At 37.9% G+C, this 21555-nt stretch overlaps 2 protein-coding genes across 6 annotated transcripts in view; one reads left to right on the forward strand and one right to left on the reverse strand.

Annotated features, from left to right (window-relative positions):
* The window catches only part of LOC123311390 (netrin receptor UNC5C), a 191263-nt gene that overhangs the window by 45167 nt on the left and 124541 nt on the right, over nucleotides 1-21555 (reverse strand). For both annotated transcript variants that reach the window (XM_044895293.1, XM_044895292.1), the window contains one exon: nucleotides 611-787. In XM_044895293.1, coding sequence (XP_044751228.1) covers nucleotides 611-787 — 177 coding nt within the window. The remainder of the gene's footprint in view (nucleotides 1-610; nucleotides 788-21555) is intronic.
* On the forward strand, nucleotides 8917-12078 carry LOC123311391 (EH domain-containing protein 1-like). 4 transcript variants are annotated; one of them, XM_044895294.1, is made up of 5 exons: nucleotides 8917-9230; nucleotides 9281-9511; nucleotides 10775-11022; nucleotides 11112-11688; nucleotides 11732-12078. In XM_044895294.1, exons 1-5 carry the CDS (start codon nucleotides 8984-8986, stop codon nucleotides 12058-12060), a joined length of 1632 nt encoding a protein of 543 aa, XP_044751229.1. In that variant the 5' UTR covers nucleotides 8917-8983; the 3' UTR covers nucleotides 12061-12078. The 4 variants fall into 4 exon arrangements, with proteins under 4 accessions (XP_044751229.1, XP_044751231.1, XP_044751230.1 ...); XM_044895296.1 differs by having other exon boundaries at nucleotides 11741-12078; XM_044895295.1 differs by having other exon boundaries at nucleotides 9281-9505.

Raw genomic sequence — 21555 nt, forward strand, 5'->3', positions numbered from 1 at the left:
TTTTGTGTTGGTGAAGTCATGTTAGCACTACTACTAATTAACATGTTTAATGTGAAGTTTAAGTTTCGGTAAAGAAAGAAGATGAAAAAAAAATTGATAAATGTATAAAAAAGATAAATAATAAACTTATAAAAATGAAAGAGGGAAAATTATAAAACTGAAAGATAATGAAAGACCTTTGAAACGTAAATGAAATGAAAAATGTAGTTTTATTCGCAAAACAAACTCGTGTGCTGTGTTGGCATATCCAAAAACTAGTAGGTGAAGTGTTGATTTTGGATAATGTTGTGCTTCACGATAAACCTCTTACCAATGTCGTAATCGTTAGTATCATAGTCGTAAGCAGTATCCAGCACCAATTCTTCTAAGGAAGCACATGACGACGGGAAAATAAAAGATTGCTGGGTTAGGTCAGCGGCAGAGAAAATGTTTTCGACTAGCTAATAATTGTTAGTCACAATGCCACAGATTTATGAGTTCAATCCAGAATTGAGAATCGAAAAACTTAATTTTAGAAGTTGAGCTATTGAAGATTGCACTAATAAACCTGTGGACGATAATTCTAACGATGTGATGATGAAAAAATTCTTATTTGAATCCTTCCTCCTACCTTGCGGACATTGTTGGCAATCTTTAGTTTTTCTAACAGCAGAGCCTATACAAGGCGATCCTCCGTTACTAGGTGGTGGGTTGGTGCAGGTCCTGGTGCTCATTTTTCCTAGCGGTAAAGTTGATCCAGGACACTTACAATCCGTCCATGGTGACCACTGTGACCAACCTCCATTAACTGAAAAAAAATCTTGATTTTATTTCATTGCACAAATTTATTCTTGATGGTTACGTAGCTACACCGTAGAAATTTCATTCCTTTCCGAAGGAAGAAAGAATTTTGCCGAGATGCGGGAAAACATTCTCTACAAATCCAACTACTAGTGTGTTGAAAGTTTGTTATCTTAAGTGGGTCTTTTTCAGTGGTAAAGTTCCCTGAGATTCGGTCCAGCAAACATGGATAAATACGAATGAAGACGCTAGGGGGTACAAAACGACAAGTTTTCGAATTAAAGTTGGAAAACTCGTTGTGACTACACAATACTTCCAAAACCGCACAATTGCCGATGTCTCTTCAGTGTCTCCCAGTATTTCTATCATTGATTTCTTCGGTATAATTTATTTTTTTGGATTTTATGGAGAGACCCCCATATATGTCTGCATTTTCAACACCTGAAATCATTTAAATGGCGAACAATCTCAGGTGGCAAGATCGAATGTCAGTTCCTCTGAGCCACATAATGAATCACGTGTATAAATGCAGGAACAGAGAGAGCAATAAACGAAAAAACCCCTTTATAGCTCAACACAGTTCATGGGAATCAATTTATGATGGCACATAATTCAAATCGTGACCGTCTTACGGTCATGATTTTCGAGCTCACTCTGATGCACAATATTTAATAATAAAACTATAAAATATCGTCTCGAGTTAATTAAGAGTTGAAAAACTTCGGTTGTTCTGCATGAGGTATCTACCCTTTCACGAAAATCGATTAAAAGTTTCGCCGTAAATGAAACTCCCGGAGTTTTCCAAACGCCAATCAAGATTCAAACGATTTTATCAGAAGAAAAGGTAGAATTTGTCGATATGATTATGAATTTGAATTTGACACTAAGATATCTTCTAATAGGATGATTTTCAAAAGTAAAAAGTGTTTGGGTACAAAAGAGTTTCAGCTAATAGATTCGCTTTCAGGGATGTTGAATCTAAAGCAAATAAAGGAAAAGTTACAGGGTAATAAGTGGTCCTGAAAAAAAAAGAGTTTCTATAGTATAATTTTTGTTTCATAAAATCCCCATGAGAAATTGGCAATCAACAGAAGAGTGCATGACGTGGATATGAACGCTTGAGCGACCCTATAAAGCCACTTCACTCTGCGAAGTTCACAGATGCCTTGAAACCCCTTTTAAGATTTTCCAGATTACCTATTATCCCCACCAACGTACTCACGTCTGAACGCTCATAATGAAAATGCACCATATTACACCGTGAACTGTTCCCTAAACAACAAATAATGCTAGAAGCTTTTCGTTGAAATTAGCATGCCTTACTTCAGCGTCTCCTTATTAAAAGGCACAAAGTTTCACCTGAATTATTCCGATGTAAGTTGAGCCATTTGTTGAGACTTCACACTGGGCCATTTCCCGAGGTGAAACTGTGAACTACGAACACGTAAATTCTGGGAAAAAATGATTACTTGATATTTTTAATGTGTCCTAATGAAGAGAAAATGAGTGAAGAATTATCTCGACGGCAATCCCAAATCATATTTTGTGTGAGGAATTTTTAGCGAAAGCTGAAAACTATCACTGTTCTACCTTAATGTTCCACTCAAGATATCAATCTTTCCGGCCTTTTTATAAGTATTACACCCACGTTTTCTTCGCGAAGCTTTTGCGTGACTCTGTAACCGTCTCTATAGAGCTGTACCGAGTATGAGATCATTTATCAATTGTGCTAAGAAGGTCATTAAAAGGCGCTCTTTCATCTCAAGCCGTGAATTATTTATTGCATTTTGATGATGATTATTGCTAAGAGTTTATTAATCGTTCGAGAAGTAACGTTCCCATCGTACCTTCTAGTGGGGGAGATCTCCATTGGAGATTAAAATTCACTTCTTCTCAGGTTACGTACAATACTTGCACTTGATGTGGCGCAGCTATATTCTTCGTTTTATAATTCTCAGAGAAAACGAGGCATGGAATTGGGAATTAGTTAAATCTCACATTAACTGAAATTTGCTTATCTATAATACTTATTTAACGTGATCTTCGGTTTGTTCTTCAGTTTAAAGTCCGTTAATGTTTTCCTGTTCTTGGTGGAAAGGTCCTCGAATTATGTCACGAACAATCAGGTTATTTGACATCTATCATAACCTAGGAACAAGATCAAAAGATAGCCAATAGAAAAGTACAACATTGCCTTGAATCTGCATAGCTATGCTGGGAGAAAGAATACCCTCCAAGTAGTATATTTTGCTTCAAACGATCCACGACGTTCCGAATCAATTCAAGGAGAACAAGAAACCTAAACATGCCGCTAAGAATAGAGAACCGAAATAGAAAAGAAAGCCTACAACCCGACGACCAGTTGTGGAAATAGTATCGTTTTCAAGTGGCTGAATTTTTCAATGGTCCCTTCACCTTCGATTCCTGCATGCCCTCTTAACCCCACAGAATAACAGCTGGAAGCGAGCGTAAAGGGCCCCCTTAGCTTATCGTATTTTCCCTACGTCACGTGAATTTTAATAAAGTTTACCCATTCTGGCCCGTTAGACGTTCAACTGAATCACCGCACAGTACCTTTAGGAATAGATGTGGTCTCTAGGGATTTTCCGAGAGCTTTCTGTGCGATGAAAATGCCACTGCATTCGTTGAATCAGTTCGATCACTGTTTATTTTTCTTCATGGGAGTTCGTTTGTTATTTTTCTTTAATTTGATGTTTGCAGGAAGATAAAGTCCTCTGTTTTAACTTCAGATACTATTTGAACGTGAAACAATAACCGGTTCGACATGAATGTAAAACAACAAGAAGTGGCCACAAATGTCATTACTGGAATTGTACCTTTCATACTGATGCTGTACAGGTATGAGAATTTGCATAAAAAAACCATGCTGAGGGGTAAATGAGCAGATTTCTCGCTTGAAACACGCCCACACGTACCTGAATGCTCTCAAATATTGCATTTAGATTCGCGTTTTGAATTCAGTGGAGCACGTGCTGTCCAGTCGTGCGAGATACAGGCTGGTCATTCGGAAACTTCTCATTTGAATAATGATTCGCACTTAATTATTTCAACGCATAGATTAGTGCCCCCAATTTAGGGCAGTTTGAAGGTTGATACTGATCGCTTAGGAGAAATTGTTTTGAAGAGAACACTCGAAAAGTTATCCAAGAGTTATGAAGGACCTGCTGTGGAGGAAGCTGTTGTTTTTTCGGTTTGCGATAAGAACCAATTGGAAATAGTGCTCCAGGGTATACTCCATTCACATTTATTTTAGCAGTAAGTTGGCCATGAAATAATTTTCTCAAGTTTTTGTAACTAGAACGGGGTAAGGTTGGCACTCATGAAATGTCGTTAATGTCATAACGCCGTTGCCACAACCAATATCAATTTTTATTACGGAAATGCCGAAAGTGATTGAAAACAAAGACAGGGTTTCAGGAAGTGCCATAGAAATAGCAAACGAAGTGCTATTTAGAATTCAGGTCTGCTCATTCAAATGGTTATACCCTGATATTCTGAAATCTACAATACGTCAGACGGTAGCGAACATATTCAATGTAAGAGAATTTATATAATGTTTCATCTGAATCTAAACGATATTTCAGCTGAATATTTCCACAATCAGAAAGATTGTGAATGAAAAGAATGACAAAGAATTTCCTTCTATTGGGAGACCCAAAAAAGTGGTGGCTTTTAAGAATTTTATGTTTGAGTGAATTAATACGAAAAGTTTACTACAGGATTTTCGATTAATGTCATCGTAGAATAAGTTCCCGTAAACTGATTTCTCTATTTTTCATTAGACTTGTCCTATACATTGTAAAAGTCTTAAGGTACCAATATATACCTAATTATTATTATTATATCAATGTATTTAGATGAACAGCCACAAATACGCGCCAGTTGTCCTGTCAATTGTTTTTTCATGTGAAATTTTTGTTCAAAGGTGAAGTTCATCTTGACTTGAAACTTCCTTTTACTTATATTGATGCAAGATGATTTTTGTTGAATAATTTAACATTCTTGTAATTATATGTAAATTCCTTCGGGAGATATCCATTCCCAACCACTGCATCATATGCATTTAATCTTCGGAGTAATATTTTGAAAATCTACAACTGATGTAACGTATTCAAACTTTAGCCAAAGAAGATAACGAACAATAACTCTCCTCAAGCTGGTGCATATGATGATATTATACTGATCTCTTGTATTTTCCATAAAAATAACTGGATTTGGTATGCCTTCAATCAGTTTGTATAAACTTCAATTATGTTCGTCACATATTTTCCGAAGAGATTCGACATTGTGATAAAATACGTAATAACAAAAACTTTTACGTAGAACGGGCAAAATAGCGTTGATTTAAAACCCAAAAATGTTTTGACAAGCGTCATAACCCCATATTTTCGTACTATACAGAGTGAAATGTGTCAAATTTTCATGGCCAACCGACTGCTAAAATAAAAGTGAATGGAGTATAGTTATTTCGTACGTTGTGCTAAACGTTGAGCAAGTGCTAAAATAGAAGTGAACCATGGCCAAGCGAGTGCTAAAATAGAAGTGAATGGAGTTGTAGAAACGATGTGGCAGACTCCGATAATTTTTCAGCGTCGTATTCAATCAGACACCCTGTAGATCACCCGTACACGGTGTCAGTCGCTTGGTCGAAGGGAAAACGTGTTCAGCGGTTTCCCGAGGCTTCGTATAAAATGATTACCGCTATCCGTTTCTCGGAACTGCGATAATTGATACCCCCAAGTATATTCGTCGAAAAACCAGAGATAATTCCCAAAGAAATCCGAACGTGTTAAACACATCTCGTGTTATTTCAGTCTACCCACGTGGGGTCGCGAGTCCATGCGAAATCATAAAACTCCTGTCAGCTGTCAGTGGTGCGGGGGTTCCGTAATTAATAATTCAAGAGTACGAAAACCGAGAGCCTGTTGTAAATATTTGACAAGATTGTTAAGTTGGCACATTTTACGATCGGACGCTGTAGCACACCTACACCCTCGCACAAAGATATAATAAATAAGTTTGGAACGTATCATTACGTGGAATATGCAGACAGCATGTAAGTTGTTTTGGCTCAGGAGCGCCCTGAGGGAGTAGGGCCCTGAAAGATGATCGTTAGATTAAGACCGGTGAGCTGTGAAATCGATAATGATCATCTAATCATATGTTGATCATGACGAGGAAGATTTCGTGTATCTTTGATTTACAATGCGGAAATTTTCTGGATTCAAGTTGATGATGAAGTTCAAGGCTCTTAAGAATGCCCGAATAAGATAAATGAGCGTGGCCAACAAAACCTGTTGCAATTCAACGCAAAGAAAATACTTCTTTTATATACCTTATTTATGATTACGGAGGTTTCAGAGAGTGTTTCTATATAATATCCGCTATAGGATAACATGTATTCAAAAAAATTCATCGTCGAGTAGGCTATGACATTTTGAAGGTATACTTCATTCACTTTTATTTTAGCAGTTGGTTGGCCATGGAAATTTGACACATTTCACTCTGTATAGTACGAAAATGTGGGGTTATGAAGCTTGTCAAAACATTTTTGGGTTTTAAATCAATGCTATGTTGCCCGTTCTACGTAAGTTTCTGTTATTACGTTGTTTATCACAATGTCGAATCTCTTCGGAAAATATGTGACGAACATAATTGAAGTTTATACAAACTGATTGAAGGCATATCAAATCCAGTTATTTGCATGGAAAATACAAGAGACCGGTGTAATATCATAATATGAACTAGCTTGAGGAGAGTTAATGTTCGTTATCTTCTTTGGCTAACATCATTTGTAGATTTCAAAAATATTAACCCGAAGATGAAATGCATATGATGCAGTGGTTGGGAATGGGTATCTCCCGAAGGAATTAACAGATAATTACAAGAATGTTAAATTCTTCAACAAAAATCATCTTGCATCAATATAAGTAAAAGAAATTGATGGAAGTTTTAAGTTAAGATGAACTTCACCTTTGGACAAAAATTTCACATGAATAAGCAATTAACAGGACAACTGGCGCGTATTTTGTGGCTATTCATCTTAAAACATTCATACAATTATAATAATTAGGTATTTATTGGTACCTTAAGACATTAACAATGTATAGGACAAGTCAAATGAAAAATAGAAAAATCCATTTTAGGAAACTCATTCTCCGATGAAATTTATCGAAAATCCTGTAGTAAACTTTCGCATTAATTCAGTCAAACATAAAATTCTCAAATGCCACCACTTTTTTGGGTCTTCCAATAGAAGGAAATTCTTTGTCATCCTCTTCATTCACAATTTTTCTGATTGTGGAAATATCCAGCTGAAATAAAAGTCGTTTAGATTCAGATGAAACATTATATAAATTCTCTTACATTGAATATGTACGCTACCGTCTGACGTATTGTGGATCTTAGAATGTCGGTATGTCGGGCTATAACTATTTGAATGAGCGGACCTGAATTCTAAATAGCACTTCCTGAAACCCTGTCTCTTTTTTCAATCACTTTCGGCATTTTCGTAATGAAAATTGATATTAGGTTATCTATGTTAGTTGTGGCAACGGCGTTATGACATTAACGACATTTCATGAGTGCCAACCTTACTCCGTTCTAGTTACAAAAACTTGAGAAAATTATTTCATGGATAACCGACTGCTAAAATAAATATGAATGCAGTATACTTCTCAGCTTTTGCTGTACCATTTTTCAGGTTAAATGTCAAGTTAACGTTATGGATTGTTTTACTGAAATTAACAGCAAATCGAAGTGGAAAAACAATTTATCATTGAATCCTACTTCAGAAATCGGAAGAATATAGAGTGCGAGTGCAAATATTTTATTGAAAAATGTTTCAGAGACTTCAGGATCGAGTATCCCAATGTTGCTGTGAATTATCAATCATTCCAAAGTACTGTTTCGCGATGATGTTTTTATGAGATAGGTAGTGTTCAAAGAAAAAAAGAAAGAAGCTGTCCTCTGTTTGGGTTTACTTTCAACTGTTGGCACGTTGGCACATGTTCGACGATTTTCAAAGAAGACATCAATTTGCCACCAAATAGATTGGCGAGTCATAAAAATATTAAAAACATTCATTACAATCACAGGATGGAATTCTGTGGTTTCTCCACAAATCTATTGATAACCTGAATCAATTTTTTTTCCATTGACGCCTGGTTACATCTTTCGGGATATGTAAACTCTCAAATTATAAGGATGTGCAGCAATGAAAACCAGAAAATTTTTTCATTTAGACACCACTTAATCAACAAGATCTTTTTCTGATTTGGACCAAATGAAGACTAGAATCATTGAGCATCGAACGTTTTTGAATCTGTCAGGAGATGTGAGAAGTGTTTATTGTTATATTAAGACATTTCTAGCAAGTACTTCAACTGAATCCTGGAATTCGAAGGAGATTCATCAGAATTAATGGATTTTCGTCAAAGATTTCCCAAATATTTATTAGGATTAAATCAAATATATTCAGACTCTTACTGTGGTTTATTCATATTACTGAAATAAGTACAACCTGAACTCCCCTTCTCTTTTCTTTCGATGCCATTAGGATAATAAAATTTGATAAAAAAAAAAAACAGAAGTTGTTTAATGGCAAAGAGAACAACAGATGGAACGAACCCCTGCCAAGCTGGTTCCGATAGAAATCAAGGCTCTTAATCGCTCAGTTAAGCCTCCGCAAATTTCAAATTTACCATCAAAAACGCCACAATTAGTCCTCTGAAAATTTAATTAGGACGAACTTGGGCGTGTATTTGTTTTAGCTATTAATTTCAGTGGTTGTTCTTTGTAGGCCGCTCCGTCTTTGTAGAGCAACGAAGAAAGAGAGTTAATTTCATTATCTTGCAAGGAGGCTAGCACATTGTTCAGCTCGAGATTGACTCAATTTGCTAAGACGGGGAGATTTGTTCAAGGAATTTCGACGGTGTGTTGTTGAAATAGTGTTATGGGAGTTTTGTCTTCTTTTTAATCGACCGACGAGATTACCTCGATGGACTTCAGACCGTTATACCGCTGGTTTAGAACTGTACCTACCTCAAAAACTTTTTATGAACTGAAATTGGACGTTTCCTGAGTTCTCTGGTTTGAATACCCAATCTGATGTGTCATAAATCACTGACATAAATGGCGTTAAATTCCTGGTTCTTCTTGAAGCCTCATGTAACAGTTTAAGATGTTCAGCTGGATGAACAAAACCAAAGAGGTGCACCATGAGTGCTTCGATACAGTAATCGAAGGACTCAAGAGTATATACAAGTACAAGATGTTCCCATTGGAACAGCATTATTTATTCCACGAATTTCATTCACCGCCTCTCAACGATGCTGATTTCGACGCCAAACCACTTATTCTACTAGTGGGACAGTACTCAACAGGAAAAACCACTTTCATAAAATACCTCCTGGAGAGGGATTTCCCAGGTGAATATATTTCCCTTTATATTGCTGATATCCATATTGATCCTTTCAAGGTATGAGAATAGGCCCCGAACCCACTACAGACAGGTTTATAGCAGTTATGTATGGCGAGAATGAGGGTGTCATACCAGGCAATGCACTCGTGGTGGATCCTAAAAAACAATTCAGACCTCTTTCGACTTTTGGAAATGCCTTCCTGAATAGATTCCAGTGTTCGATGGTCAAGAGTCCAGTACTCAAAGGGATCTCAGTGATAGATACTCCAGGAATACTTGCAGGTATTTGTAAGTAGTGTAGGGTGCCTCAAAAACGGATGAAAACGCGAACTACATTCAGGGGATGAAAGTTTCCACGAAGATTCTGAATACAAAGATTGGGAGAAGATCTTATAGAAAATACCACCAGATCCAGATCGCGAGAACGAATAGAAAAATGTATAGCACAGAAAATTGAAATTTTCGATCATTGTTGAGTGCTATTTCAATATCACTCAGTATATATCCATATTACTGAATTTTTTTCGTTCCTCAACTCGAACTATCGATTCGTCGAGTATTTCTGATATTTCAAATGGTTATACGAGGAAAATAATTGGAAGTGATATCAATGACGATACACCTATTCAAAAAATCCTTCTTTTCAACCGTGCATCAGAATAACACATGTATGGGGTGCTGGCAAAGCGGGTGTACAGTCACAAGCTATTACGCAGTGAATAAATTGGCGAAAATACACCAAATGGAAATATACGCCTCGAGAGAGTTGGGCCGGAACAAGTCAATGATTTAAAGTAACGACCCTGCTATGGAACACCTGATCCCTGGCATAAAAGGGATCCAGAGATTGATCCGGAGACGTTAACACCGGAGAGGCATGAACGATAAAAAACGTTGGGAAATTCGTGCCCCGGAAAATTCGGAATTGGAAACATGGTCCAGACCATTAAATGAAATTTCCTCCAAGAATTTTGCGAAAATGGATTGTACTCAGTCGAGTTCTGGACACAATGAAGGACTCAATGGATCTCACATCCTCGACATGATCATCATTCAGATCATGTTGTGTAATAAAGAAAATTGTTACGGGCTCACGAACACGAATAAAAGAGACATAAGCAGGGGTCTATAAACCACTAGAATTTTATATATCTTCGAACCTTAAATCAATTTTATTTTCGTGTGTCTCTTTGAGGAAATAATTCACGCAGCTTTTTTATAGAGCGATATTAATAAACTTGCTCGTAAAACGTAGGGAAATTCCAACAACAATAGCATAATTTTATTAATCTCGAGAGAAAGCCTTCGAACTTTGAGTGCCCTCATGAGTTTTTAATGGTACAAAGTGTTTTTATACGACGCGATGTTAGGAACTTTGACGGAGATTGGGAGGTTTGGTTATTCATGTAACGTGTAAGACAGCATACATCAATATGCAGGATTATCCACGAGAAATATTAGTATCCTAAAGTCGTAATCTTCGTAATTACAAGATAGTTTTAGAGATAATAACAGTTGGGGGATATTGACGCCTGAATTCTTTCCCAAAAGGTGAGAAGCAAAGAATCGATCGTGGTTATGATTTCATTGGAGTCCTTCAATGGTTCGCAGAGCGAGTTGACAGGATCATCCTGCTCTTCGACGCCCACAAATTGGATATTTCGGACGAATTCAAGAGATCCATAGAGGCTCTAAGAGGACACGATGATAAAATAAAAATAGTGTTGAATAAAGCGGACATGATAAACTCCCAACAGCTGATGCGAGTATATGGAGCCCTAATGTGGTCACTCGGAAAGGTAGAAAGAGCCCAGTATGTTTGAGTACGAAAAATTAATGAACGTTTTCGATTCTTTTGAACACTAACGAATCGTTTTGGAATTTGCAGGTGTTTCAGACCCCCGAGGTTGTAAGAGTCTACATAGGTACCTTCTGGGATCAGCCTTTACGGTATGACAGCAACAAACAGTTGTTCGAAGACGAAACTCAAGATCTATTCAAAGACCTTCAATGCCTCCCGAGAAACTCAGCTTTACGCAAACTCAACGATCTGATCAAAAGAGCGAGGCTGGCTAAAGTTCACGCTTACATCATATCAGAGTTGAAGAAGGAGATGCCAAACATTTTCGGAAAAGAACATAAGAAGAGGGAGCTCATCAAAAACCTCCCCGTTCTTTACGAGAAGATACAGCAGCAGTACTCGATCTCCCAAGGGGATTTCCCTGACGTGAAGAAAATGCAGGAGTTGTTGACCAAGTACGATTTCAATAAGTTTCATAGCATCAAGCCGAGGATGCTGGAGGAGGTTGATGCGATGTTGCGTAGTGACATCGCCCAACTCATGGCGATGGTGCCAAATGAGTATTCGGGAGACGCTGATGTCGAAATCAGAGGGGGTATATTCGAAAATGTTGGCGATAACCTGTCGCCGTTTGGTTATAGGCGAGGAGAAGGGATTAACGCAGGTAAGTGAAGATGTAGAAGCAGCTTTAGGTAATTTAACTCTTGGTTTTGGAGGTTACGGTGAAGTGGAATGGATTGTTAATAAGGATAGAAAAACGTACGACAATATTTTCGACCGGTTGTCTAACAGTACCACGAAGATCTCTGGATCCATGGCGAAAGAAGAGCTTTTGAAGTCGAAGCTACCGAACACAGTGCTGGGTAAGATTTGGAAGCTTGCAGATATCGACCAGGATGGCTTCCTAGACAGAGACGAGTTTGCTTTAGCCATGCATTTGGTGAATGTCAAGCTCGATGGTGGGGATTTACCAAGATACTTACCGGACCATCTCATACCTCCGTTCAAAAAGAGTTCCAATTATCCACATGACTGAATTATATATTTCTTGAGATGAGTTGTTTTTCTAAAAAACAATTCCAGACATTTGGAATCTATGTGATGATTTAGCTCGTGAATTTCTTTACTGATAGATGGCGCTGGAATACTATTAGTACTTCTAAGCCCGTGCCATTATTTCATTAGGATTCGTCAGTTCTGGCGAGGTCAAATTTTCAGATTTCTCATTTCCATTCATGTTTTTGGAGGCGAGCCTTTTTGTACCAGAAAGAACTGGTTCTATTTCCATCACGGATGACAATACTTCGGAAAATAAAAATAGTAACGTCACGAAAAATAGTTTTCCATAACAACGCAAACTTCGCAAAATTCGACGAGCTAGTTATTTAAACCTTCGTCATTCACACCCCAACTTCACAGATAAATAACAAAGTGAGGAGTGAGCATTATATTTTCCGTGATGGAAAACTGAACTAATGGAATAACATGGCACAATAGTATCGGCGCCAATGTTGATGTCTACGTTTTCTATTGAAATGTTGAAGCCAGAACCAACCAATTAAAAGTTCGAATCCAGTTCATGAACAGCTGAACTGTTCGATGAATGTGTTGAATGCGAGAATTTTTCGTTCGAATTTTAAACTGCCAATTTGTACGAAATTGGCGATAACGTGAATTCGACTTTTCGAGCTTTAAATCAGAGAACACCAAACATGGAGTAAACATCAATTAATTGTTCGAAGCTTATCACGTGGTCAACTTGTAGACGTCAGGGTATAAAACTGATTTGAGGGCATCTGAAGGAAAAAGCCTTTCTGCAAAATTTTTCACCACGCAATGTTGCAGCAAAATTTCCATCTTTTTCGTAACATAGGTAGTTCCATTTCAATGACATAGTTTTCAGTTGTCAAAAATGACGGTTTTGGATATGACAGCCTGCTAATATGGCGAGATATTCAAATTGAAACTTCCGATAAGTGATCCTGTTACAAATTACTAGTTCTTATATACTGAAGCTTTCGTTTTTCAAGAGGTTTTCGCTGAAACAATGTGGAAAATGAGACTCCTCGACTAAATCGATACTCTCGGGCTGGGTCTCTGTGTTAGTCGTTCATTCTTGTATGCCACCTGTCTGTCCATTTCCGCATAGAGTGCAAGGCAGGCTGTCAAAAGTTATTTATGAGTTTGAGCGAGCTCAGAGCCGATTTGAGGGTTACAACACGTGAAACGGCCATTTTTTATCATCAAGATTCGATCCACACCTGCTCCGGACAATTTGAACTGTTTGTTTACACCCTCGTGACGACGAAAAACAACAAATTCCTCCATTCATCTTTTTCAGCTGCCCGAGATCTGGAAAGATTGCGCTGGCATAATGAATTCGAGGGATTTATTAATAGTGCCTCTGTTTTGTTTATTGACTCGAAGAAACGGGTTCAGGCTCCAAAGGATTAGTTGATGAAGACAGACAAGAATGATTTCCAGAATTTATGGGTGATTGGGAAAGGATACGTGATGATTTTCCCTTTCGAATCATCGCACTTTTCACTTGAGCAAATGAGCCGGCCTCAGAATCTTATCCTTGTGTTCCAGAGGTAGATTATATAGATTTTTGGGGATATTTCGTCTGGAGAATCTTATGATTTACAAGTACGAGGATGTATTGTTATCTAATTAGCGTAGACCAGTTCCAAATATTTCGTTACCATAGCAACAAACAATAGCTCATTAGAAGTGTCAGCGTGAAGTTTGAGGTCAAAAAAGTAAACCAGAGTTATGCAATAAATTAAATGAAAAAAGATATCCACCGAAATTGTGAAAATCGAAAAATTGGAGTAGCGAGCCATCATCAAGTACCTGTATTTAAAAGGGTTAAGAGGTAAGCAGATTTACGAAGATATGCTTAATACCCTTGGTGATCCATGTCCTTCGTATGCGACCGTGAAAAATTGAACTACAAGCTTCAAAAGAGGTAAATTTTCCACTGAAGATGATTACCGATCGGGAAGGCCAGTTTCTGTGTCAGGCCCCGAAAATATCGATGCAGTTCATGTCATGATCTTATCAGACCGTCGAATTGGGCTAAAACGGATATCTGAAGCACTTACAGCGGGTTTCATAAAACTCTTACTGCCCGATCAACGATTTGACAATCACTGGATTTCAAAAACGAGATCACTAAAACTTTTTCATTCCTACATATATTGAACAAGAAGCAATTTGGAATCATTGAATAGATGTATATAGATCATAATTTGATTCGAGAATTGAATTCCGAATTCTTATGACTGAATTATTGATTGAAAACAAATTGACGTTTATCTGTCAATCAAGCGTTGATTCCCCGATCGAGCTTTATGAAACCGGGGGCTAATATTTCATACGAACGCGTTCATCATATAGTTCACGTCAATTTGGACATGAGAAAAATTGCTGCAAAATGGATCCCCAAATGTTTGAATGTTGACCAAAAGCGTGCAAGGGTAGAAGCATTGCGTTCGATCTGTGCTCGATTTGAAAACGATGTAGACTTCTTACACCGAATTGTTACTATGGATGAGACTTGGGTACATTTCTACGATCCAGAAACAAAGCAACAATCGATGGAATAGCGACACTCTGGTTCTCCAAGACCTAACAAGTTTCGTGTCCAAAAATCTGCTGGAAATGTTCTTGCTTCAGTTTTTTTGGATTGCTATGGAGTACTCAATACTCATGTTTGATTTTTTGGATAAGGGTAGTACAATAACCGGAGATTACTATTCGACCAAAGGCGTTTTGTTTCTGCGGGATAACACCCCTGCACACAAATCTCATGTTGCCATGCAAAAAATTCGTCATTTTGGGTTTGAATTACTAGAACATCCCCCCTTATTCAGCAGATTTGGCTCCATTCGACTATCATCTCTTTCCTCAAATGAAAAAAAGTATAAAAGTTCGTAAATTTTCTTCCAACGAGGAAGTAATAAATTATTTTTTGAAAGGTCTAGGAACGTTGTAGGTTCGCTGTAATAAATGTATCCAATTAAGAGGAGGATATGTTGAGTAATAAAATATTTTGACATCGAAATTTTGTTTCGTTCTATAGTAGGCTAAGAATTTTTCAATTTGTCCTCGTAATTGAAACTCCACTTCCATACAATGTCTTGTACGCCCATCACGCTGTATCTTATTTCTGTCAAGTCTGCGTAAGATTCCCATTTCTTTAATCTTTCGCCAGTTTATCCTAACTTCCGCAACTTCAATCAGCTCGCGCTATATTTACGTCGAAGAATCTTAAACAATACACCCGGTTACTCTGGAAGAACGTTCAAAGGCGATCCGAGTAAATATTTCACACATGCATCAATGGCAGCACTGCAGATCCTTCCTGAATCAACTCGGATGTCCTGCGGTCAACTCTTATTACATCCTACTGGGCTGCATGACATTCCATAAAGCATGACCGGCCATAAACATAAACACGCGATGAGTTGTATGCGCCGTAAAGATTTCGAGACTCGAAGCGTGCGAAAACAGGCTAAAACAACATGAACGACGATGTGTTGATGCACAAAATCGTGGAGGGTTGAGATTCGTGACCGCATCTCCCTGGAACGTCCGCAAACAACTCTGTTTGGCTAAGATATTGGTCAGGTTCGGGTTTTTTACGGACGTTTTTAACACGAGGCAATCGTGATCCAGCCAGGCGTGGACGCTTCGGATTACCATGGTGAAAAATATGGAGTCATGATCAAATTGCTCAATCCACGTGGGTGGAATTAAATAATTTATGAAATGAATATAAAAATGTTTTAGTTTGGAGACACATAAAAACCTGCTAGGACAAGTTTCACAGTTTTGTTGTATGTTTTGAATTTCTTCAGCCATTGAGAAAACAAAGCTCAGAGTTCCTGAATCATTCAGTGTTTATATGTACGCCAGAATTCAGCTTGCTGAAATCTTAACAAGCTGACGAATGAACTAATATCTGTAAATTTGCCAGGAATTCCTTTGGATACATCAGTACAAATAAACGATTTGAGTCATGTTGTGTTTTTGAACATTGCGGGTGTTCAAATAGGATGAAAACTTGAAGGATACTATAGTGTGGAAGGTGTTCGCCAACCATACATATCCTAGAGAAATTCAGTTAAAAAAAATCTCCGAGAAAAATCATTCTGGATCTGAATGTGACAAATATTCGAAGAGAGAAACTCTTCCAGTTATCTGAGAATAATTAATTAATAATTAATCTGAGAACTTCATCCATTTCGGCACAACCATTCGGTCTTGAGATTGTTTTAACTGAACACAACTTTTTGGTAATTTTTCGAAGGTCATCTTTAAAGTAATTTATCTTCCAAGAAAATTATCGTAGATCTAAACGTGATACATATACTTAAAGAGCAACTTTTCTAATTGAGAATCTGAGAATTCCATCTATTTCGGCGCAACCGCTCGAACTTGAGGAAGTTTTAACTGAACCCAACTTTTTGGGAATTTTTCGAAGGTCATCATCAGAGTAATTTATCTTCCAGGAAAATTATCGTAGACCTGAACGTTATACATATACTGAAAGAGCAACTCTTCTAGTTGGGGATCTGAGACTTTCATCTATCTCGGCACACCCGTTCGATCTTGAGGAAGTTTTAACTGAACCCAACTTTTTGGAATTTTTCGAAGGTCAGCTTTAGAGTATTTTATCTTGCAGGAAAATTATCGCAGATCTAAACGTGATACATATACTGAAAGAGCAACTTTTCTAATTGAGAATCTGAGAATTCCATCTATTTCGGCGCAACCGCTCGAACTTGAGGAAGTTTTAACTGAACCCAACTTTTTGGGAATTTTTCGAAGGTCATCTTTAGAGGAATTTATCTTCCAGGAAAATTATCGTAGACCTAAACGTGATACATATACTGAAAGAGCAACTCTTCTAGTTGGGAATCTGAGACTTTCATCTATCTCGGCACACCCGTTCGATCTTAAGGAAGTTTTAACTGAACCCAACTTTTTGGGAATTTTTCGAAGGTCAGCTTTAGAGTATTTTATCTTGCAGGAAAATTATTGCAGATCTAAACGTGATATATATACTGAAAGAGCAACTCTTCTAGTTATAAATCTAAGAATTTCATTCACTCTGGCGCAAACGTTCGATCTTGAGGAAGTTTTAACTGAACCCAACTGCTTCAGGATTTTTCGAAGGTCATCTTTAAACTAAAATTATCGGTTTTCGTCAAATAAATTGAGAATATTCGTGAATCCTCAAGCCTATTTTGCCCTCATTTTTGCTTCGCCATGTGTTTTTTGCCCGAAAATGTTCATACATGCCAATTTCTGGATGAGGGGTAAAAAAAATCCCTCCACGACGATCAAACTGGAACCAAACCCACTGACGAAACGCTACGTTGACTCGACACGCCGGCATGATCTTGTCGCAGCTTCCGAAACTAATTATTTCTCAAAAATAGAACCAGCAGCGATCTCGACGTCCCTTGGGGTGGGAAGTTGTCTGGTAGACACGCGTCTGTCGAGATTATCGCCTTTGAAGGTGCACACAATTACGGACAGAGACAAGATCGTGACTGAATCTATTAATCATTTTATTTTAGGGTCAATTAAACAATTAGACTACCATTTCTTCTATTTATTGCTGGGACTAATGATGTGGGTCCCACGATTAATCAAATGACGGAGGCGTACTTTGCGGAATTGGGCAACGATTGTTTTCGAATTAACGTTGGACGTTTGATAATCTCAGGGCTGATTTTTATTGTACTCCAATTCAAGTGCTTGCGTTCTTGTTGATTATTCAACCCCTGTGTTAAAAGCTCTATGGTAAAACATTGCCTGCAATCATATTTTATCATCAATTTATTTCTTCAGGCAGCCATGGGCATCAATTCTATGTTACTAGATGATAATACTCGTCTAAACCGAGCCAGAATTGTCAACTATGCCATGAAAATCCATAGCATCAAAAGATTGGAGTTGCCGGCTTCTCTCCAGACTTAAATTGTATCGAAGGTGTTTAGCCTGCAATGTCACAGCAATTACACCGCTTACCTGACCCACCGAAGACGTTTAATCAGCTCGCCAACGCTTTGACAAAACATCCCTGGAGCTTTTTGGTAAACGCTGATCTCTAATGAATGTTTTTGATATAAAATATCATAATTTTACGGTAAATTCGATGAATATCTCAATGGAGCATGAAAACATCCCCAGCGGTTTCCGACAGATACTAAATGATGTTCGTCTCGCAGGAAGAATTCGAGAAGCGATCGAGTAAAGTATCGCTCAATGAATCCTCCAAAAGCGGTGTGTTTTTGACCATTAAGACGTCGATAGCGAGCCAGCGATTCGTTCGGCCCATTAAATTCTAGCATAAAAATATTTTCGACTGGCCCTGTCGTGCACAAAAACGTGGTCGATCGGCGTGCCACAAACACACCGTAGTGGCCTGCCAGTGTGAGGACTTTATCGGCAGGCGAACGATCACGTCCGAGCTGAGACCTACAGTCGGCAGGAATTGCGGAAATATAGATATGTTCGCATCCGGTTATTCGGATATATTTTTGGGGAAGAACCTGGAAACATTATTTTTCCATTCGCTCGATGATTTTCGAGATGATTTAGGGAGATTATTCTTCAATTTCATTTTTATGGTCAACGGCATCAGATTTTGGTTAAGTTTTTCCAGTAATGAACGTTTTTAGAGCAGTAATTCCCAAACTTTTGACATATACAGGGTGTGCCTTTGACTTGTACCAATATTTGAACAGTAGATTCTTGAGGTCAAAAGAAACATTTTTTTCCCTTACCATTTTTTCCGAATCGGCTCGGTTTCAAAGATACAGGCTGTTGAAAAACTCTAAAAAAATTATATTTTTAGTTTGATCTCACAAACGTTTTTATCGAACACAAGATATCACCCTCGTCTTTCAGTTTCCTTATTGTGACCATTACGTACCATAAAAATACCAAAAATTCAAAGAACTCAACTATTGAAACTAAGTTGGACGCTATCTGATAAATATTTGAACGTTTTGAAAAATATAAGTATTCCTCATATTTTCTCGTATAATGCACCGTTTTCGAGTAATTTGATGATCAAAAATTGAAAAGTATCTGTGAAATCTGAAAAATTGGGTACTTTGGCTGAATACAACTCTGTTTGAAAGATTCACAGATGTGTAGTGTCACAGATTTAGCTAGTTATTCTGGAGGTATAACTCATTATGAAAACTTAAAATAGCTGTATCTTTTTATCAGGGTCGAACCGGAAATAATGGTATACGAAAAAAGTGTTTTGTTTTTACCTCAAGAATCTACTGTTGAAATATTCGTACAAATCAAAGACTCACCCTGTATGCGTACCCTACAAGATGTTTCACGAGCGGTTGGCCATATCCTTGTAGCTAATGAAGGTCATCTAGTCTTTTCAATCATATTGCTTCTTTTATACCCTGCGGCAATTAGTTTTGGAGATACAGGTTGGTTTTTTGGATATCGGCTCCATTTTGCATTATCCATAATACATAATGTCAGAATATATGGTACGATTTTGATACAATTTAGTGGGCTCTGTAAATTTCAATAACCCTCTGGAATGACAATTATAATCCTGAGGTTATCAGGACAGTACTCAGTATATTGAATAAATAAAAAGAAGCAAATTCTGATGGACCTAGATGACCCGCAATCACCACTATTCTATGGCCAACCACTCGTGAAACACCCTTTATAAAAAGGAATCCCCATTTCCCTTGCTCACGCCGTAACTTGAAAACGACCTTACAGATTGCATTCACCCTTTTTATTAAAGTTTTCTAATGCATTGTAGAAGATTTCAACGTATACACTTATGTGTATGATGAAATCCGGTGACTTCACTGCAGAAATCATATTTATTTTCCTTTCCGGTCAAGAGTTACGCTGCCGTCTGGCCATTCTTCCGTCTAAAAATCTCCCCCATTCGGAAATTGATTTCATATCCGATTAGATAAGAGCTGCAACCGGGAGAGAGGCTGAATTCCTCAGGTCTGACGGCGAACTTCTGACGCAGAAGAGTGGATAACAATGTTATTCAATTTATTGGCGGCGAAATTCAGCCCAGAGAGAAATTGATACCGTGACAGTGAGGAATAATACCGGGTACGAAACATGGCGCCGTTTTGCTCTTTTCCCGCTAATAACACACGACTGGATCCCGATGTGATAACCGACTACGCCTGCAGCAGGTCTATTGTTAGTCCTCGAAGTCGGGGCCTTTCTGTACGCGATTCCGATGGATGACGCTCTCTCTGTTCTATTCCTGCCACCGCTGATGGAATTACCGCGAATATACACACCTAGTGTAGGTGGATGTTCGGGGAAATTGTATTTCTGGGAATTGTTAACGGGAGCAGAACGCCGCGCTGATATACTGCCGCGACTACGCACAAAACGATCCAGGCTCGCAAAGGAAGTGCTATTCTACATGCAGACAATGAGTCAACTCTTGTTTTTGTCAAAAAATAGCGAGAATCGCCTAATGCAACGAAAAATACGTATTATTCATTGTCTCGTCTTTGATTTTTCATTTTTTCACTATTCAAAAGGTACTCCAAAAAAAAAACAGGACAGAAAATTTTTTCACCAAATTCATTTTAAAATAACTTTTTAAGGTGTGCATCGATTTTGATCATTTTGTTGTCTATTGGTAGCCTATTTCATCTAGTTTATCACCTGATGTCGAGTCTGCAGAAAATTCAATTGAATTTCATGGTATACAGGGTAGAACTGAAACACATTGTGGTGGTTGGTCATTAGTGAAGCAATGCTTGGTCTTTAAATGAATTTTGAAGCCTGATCTCCTCCTAACATTTTCCTGTTCTGTTCACGTCAATGAATTTTTCAGAATTTCCAAATGAATTTTTCTCCTGCAGTCATAGAAATAGAAATAACAGAATATATGGATATGACCTACAGTACAGGCTGTATTGTTAACTCGGTTTCAGAAAATCATCAGAAAAAGTTACGCCATTAAAAAGTAGAAATCAATCACAACCAACTTATGAAAGACACCCACAGCAAGTTCTTGGTGTTGGGAATGTAACAGGAATCCTCTGTAAATAACCGGAATAACACAATCGATTTATGCCCATTTTACAAACGTAAAAGCCCACACATCGGTTGAAAATTTTATTGTATAAAAACTACTATGTTATTAAAAATTTGAGCTATGACTGACACTTTCAGATGCAGTCTGAGATAACACAAGAGCGAAGCTAGCTGACCAACAGGTCTGCAAGGAGCCATGCTTTAAGGCGTTATAAATAAAAACATTTTAATAGAGCCAACCACAACCCAGTGTTATTCAGTATGCCATGTCCGTACTTATTAGAATTTATGTCTCTGGTAAATTATGGATCCCACAGCTCGCAGAACCTACGCCATTCTCCCTAATTACTGCGAAGAAGTCCCAACGATTCTTCCGGTTCTGAACTTTCGCCAAGCAACGGATTCCAGGCGGTAATGAACATTTTATCTATGTGGCATCGACTAG

This window comes from Coccinella septempunctata, chromosome 4 (genome assembly GCF_907165205.1).
Source record: "Coccinella septempunctata chromosome 4, icCocSept1.1, whole genome shotgun sequence".
Taxonomy (NCBI): Eukaryota; Metazoa; Arthropoda; class Insecta; order Coleoptera; family Coccinellidae; genus Coccinella; species Coccinella septempunctata.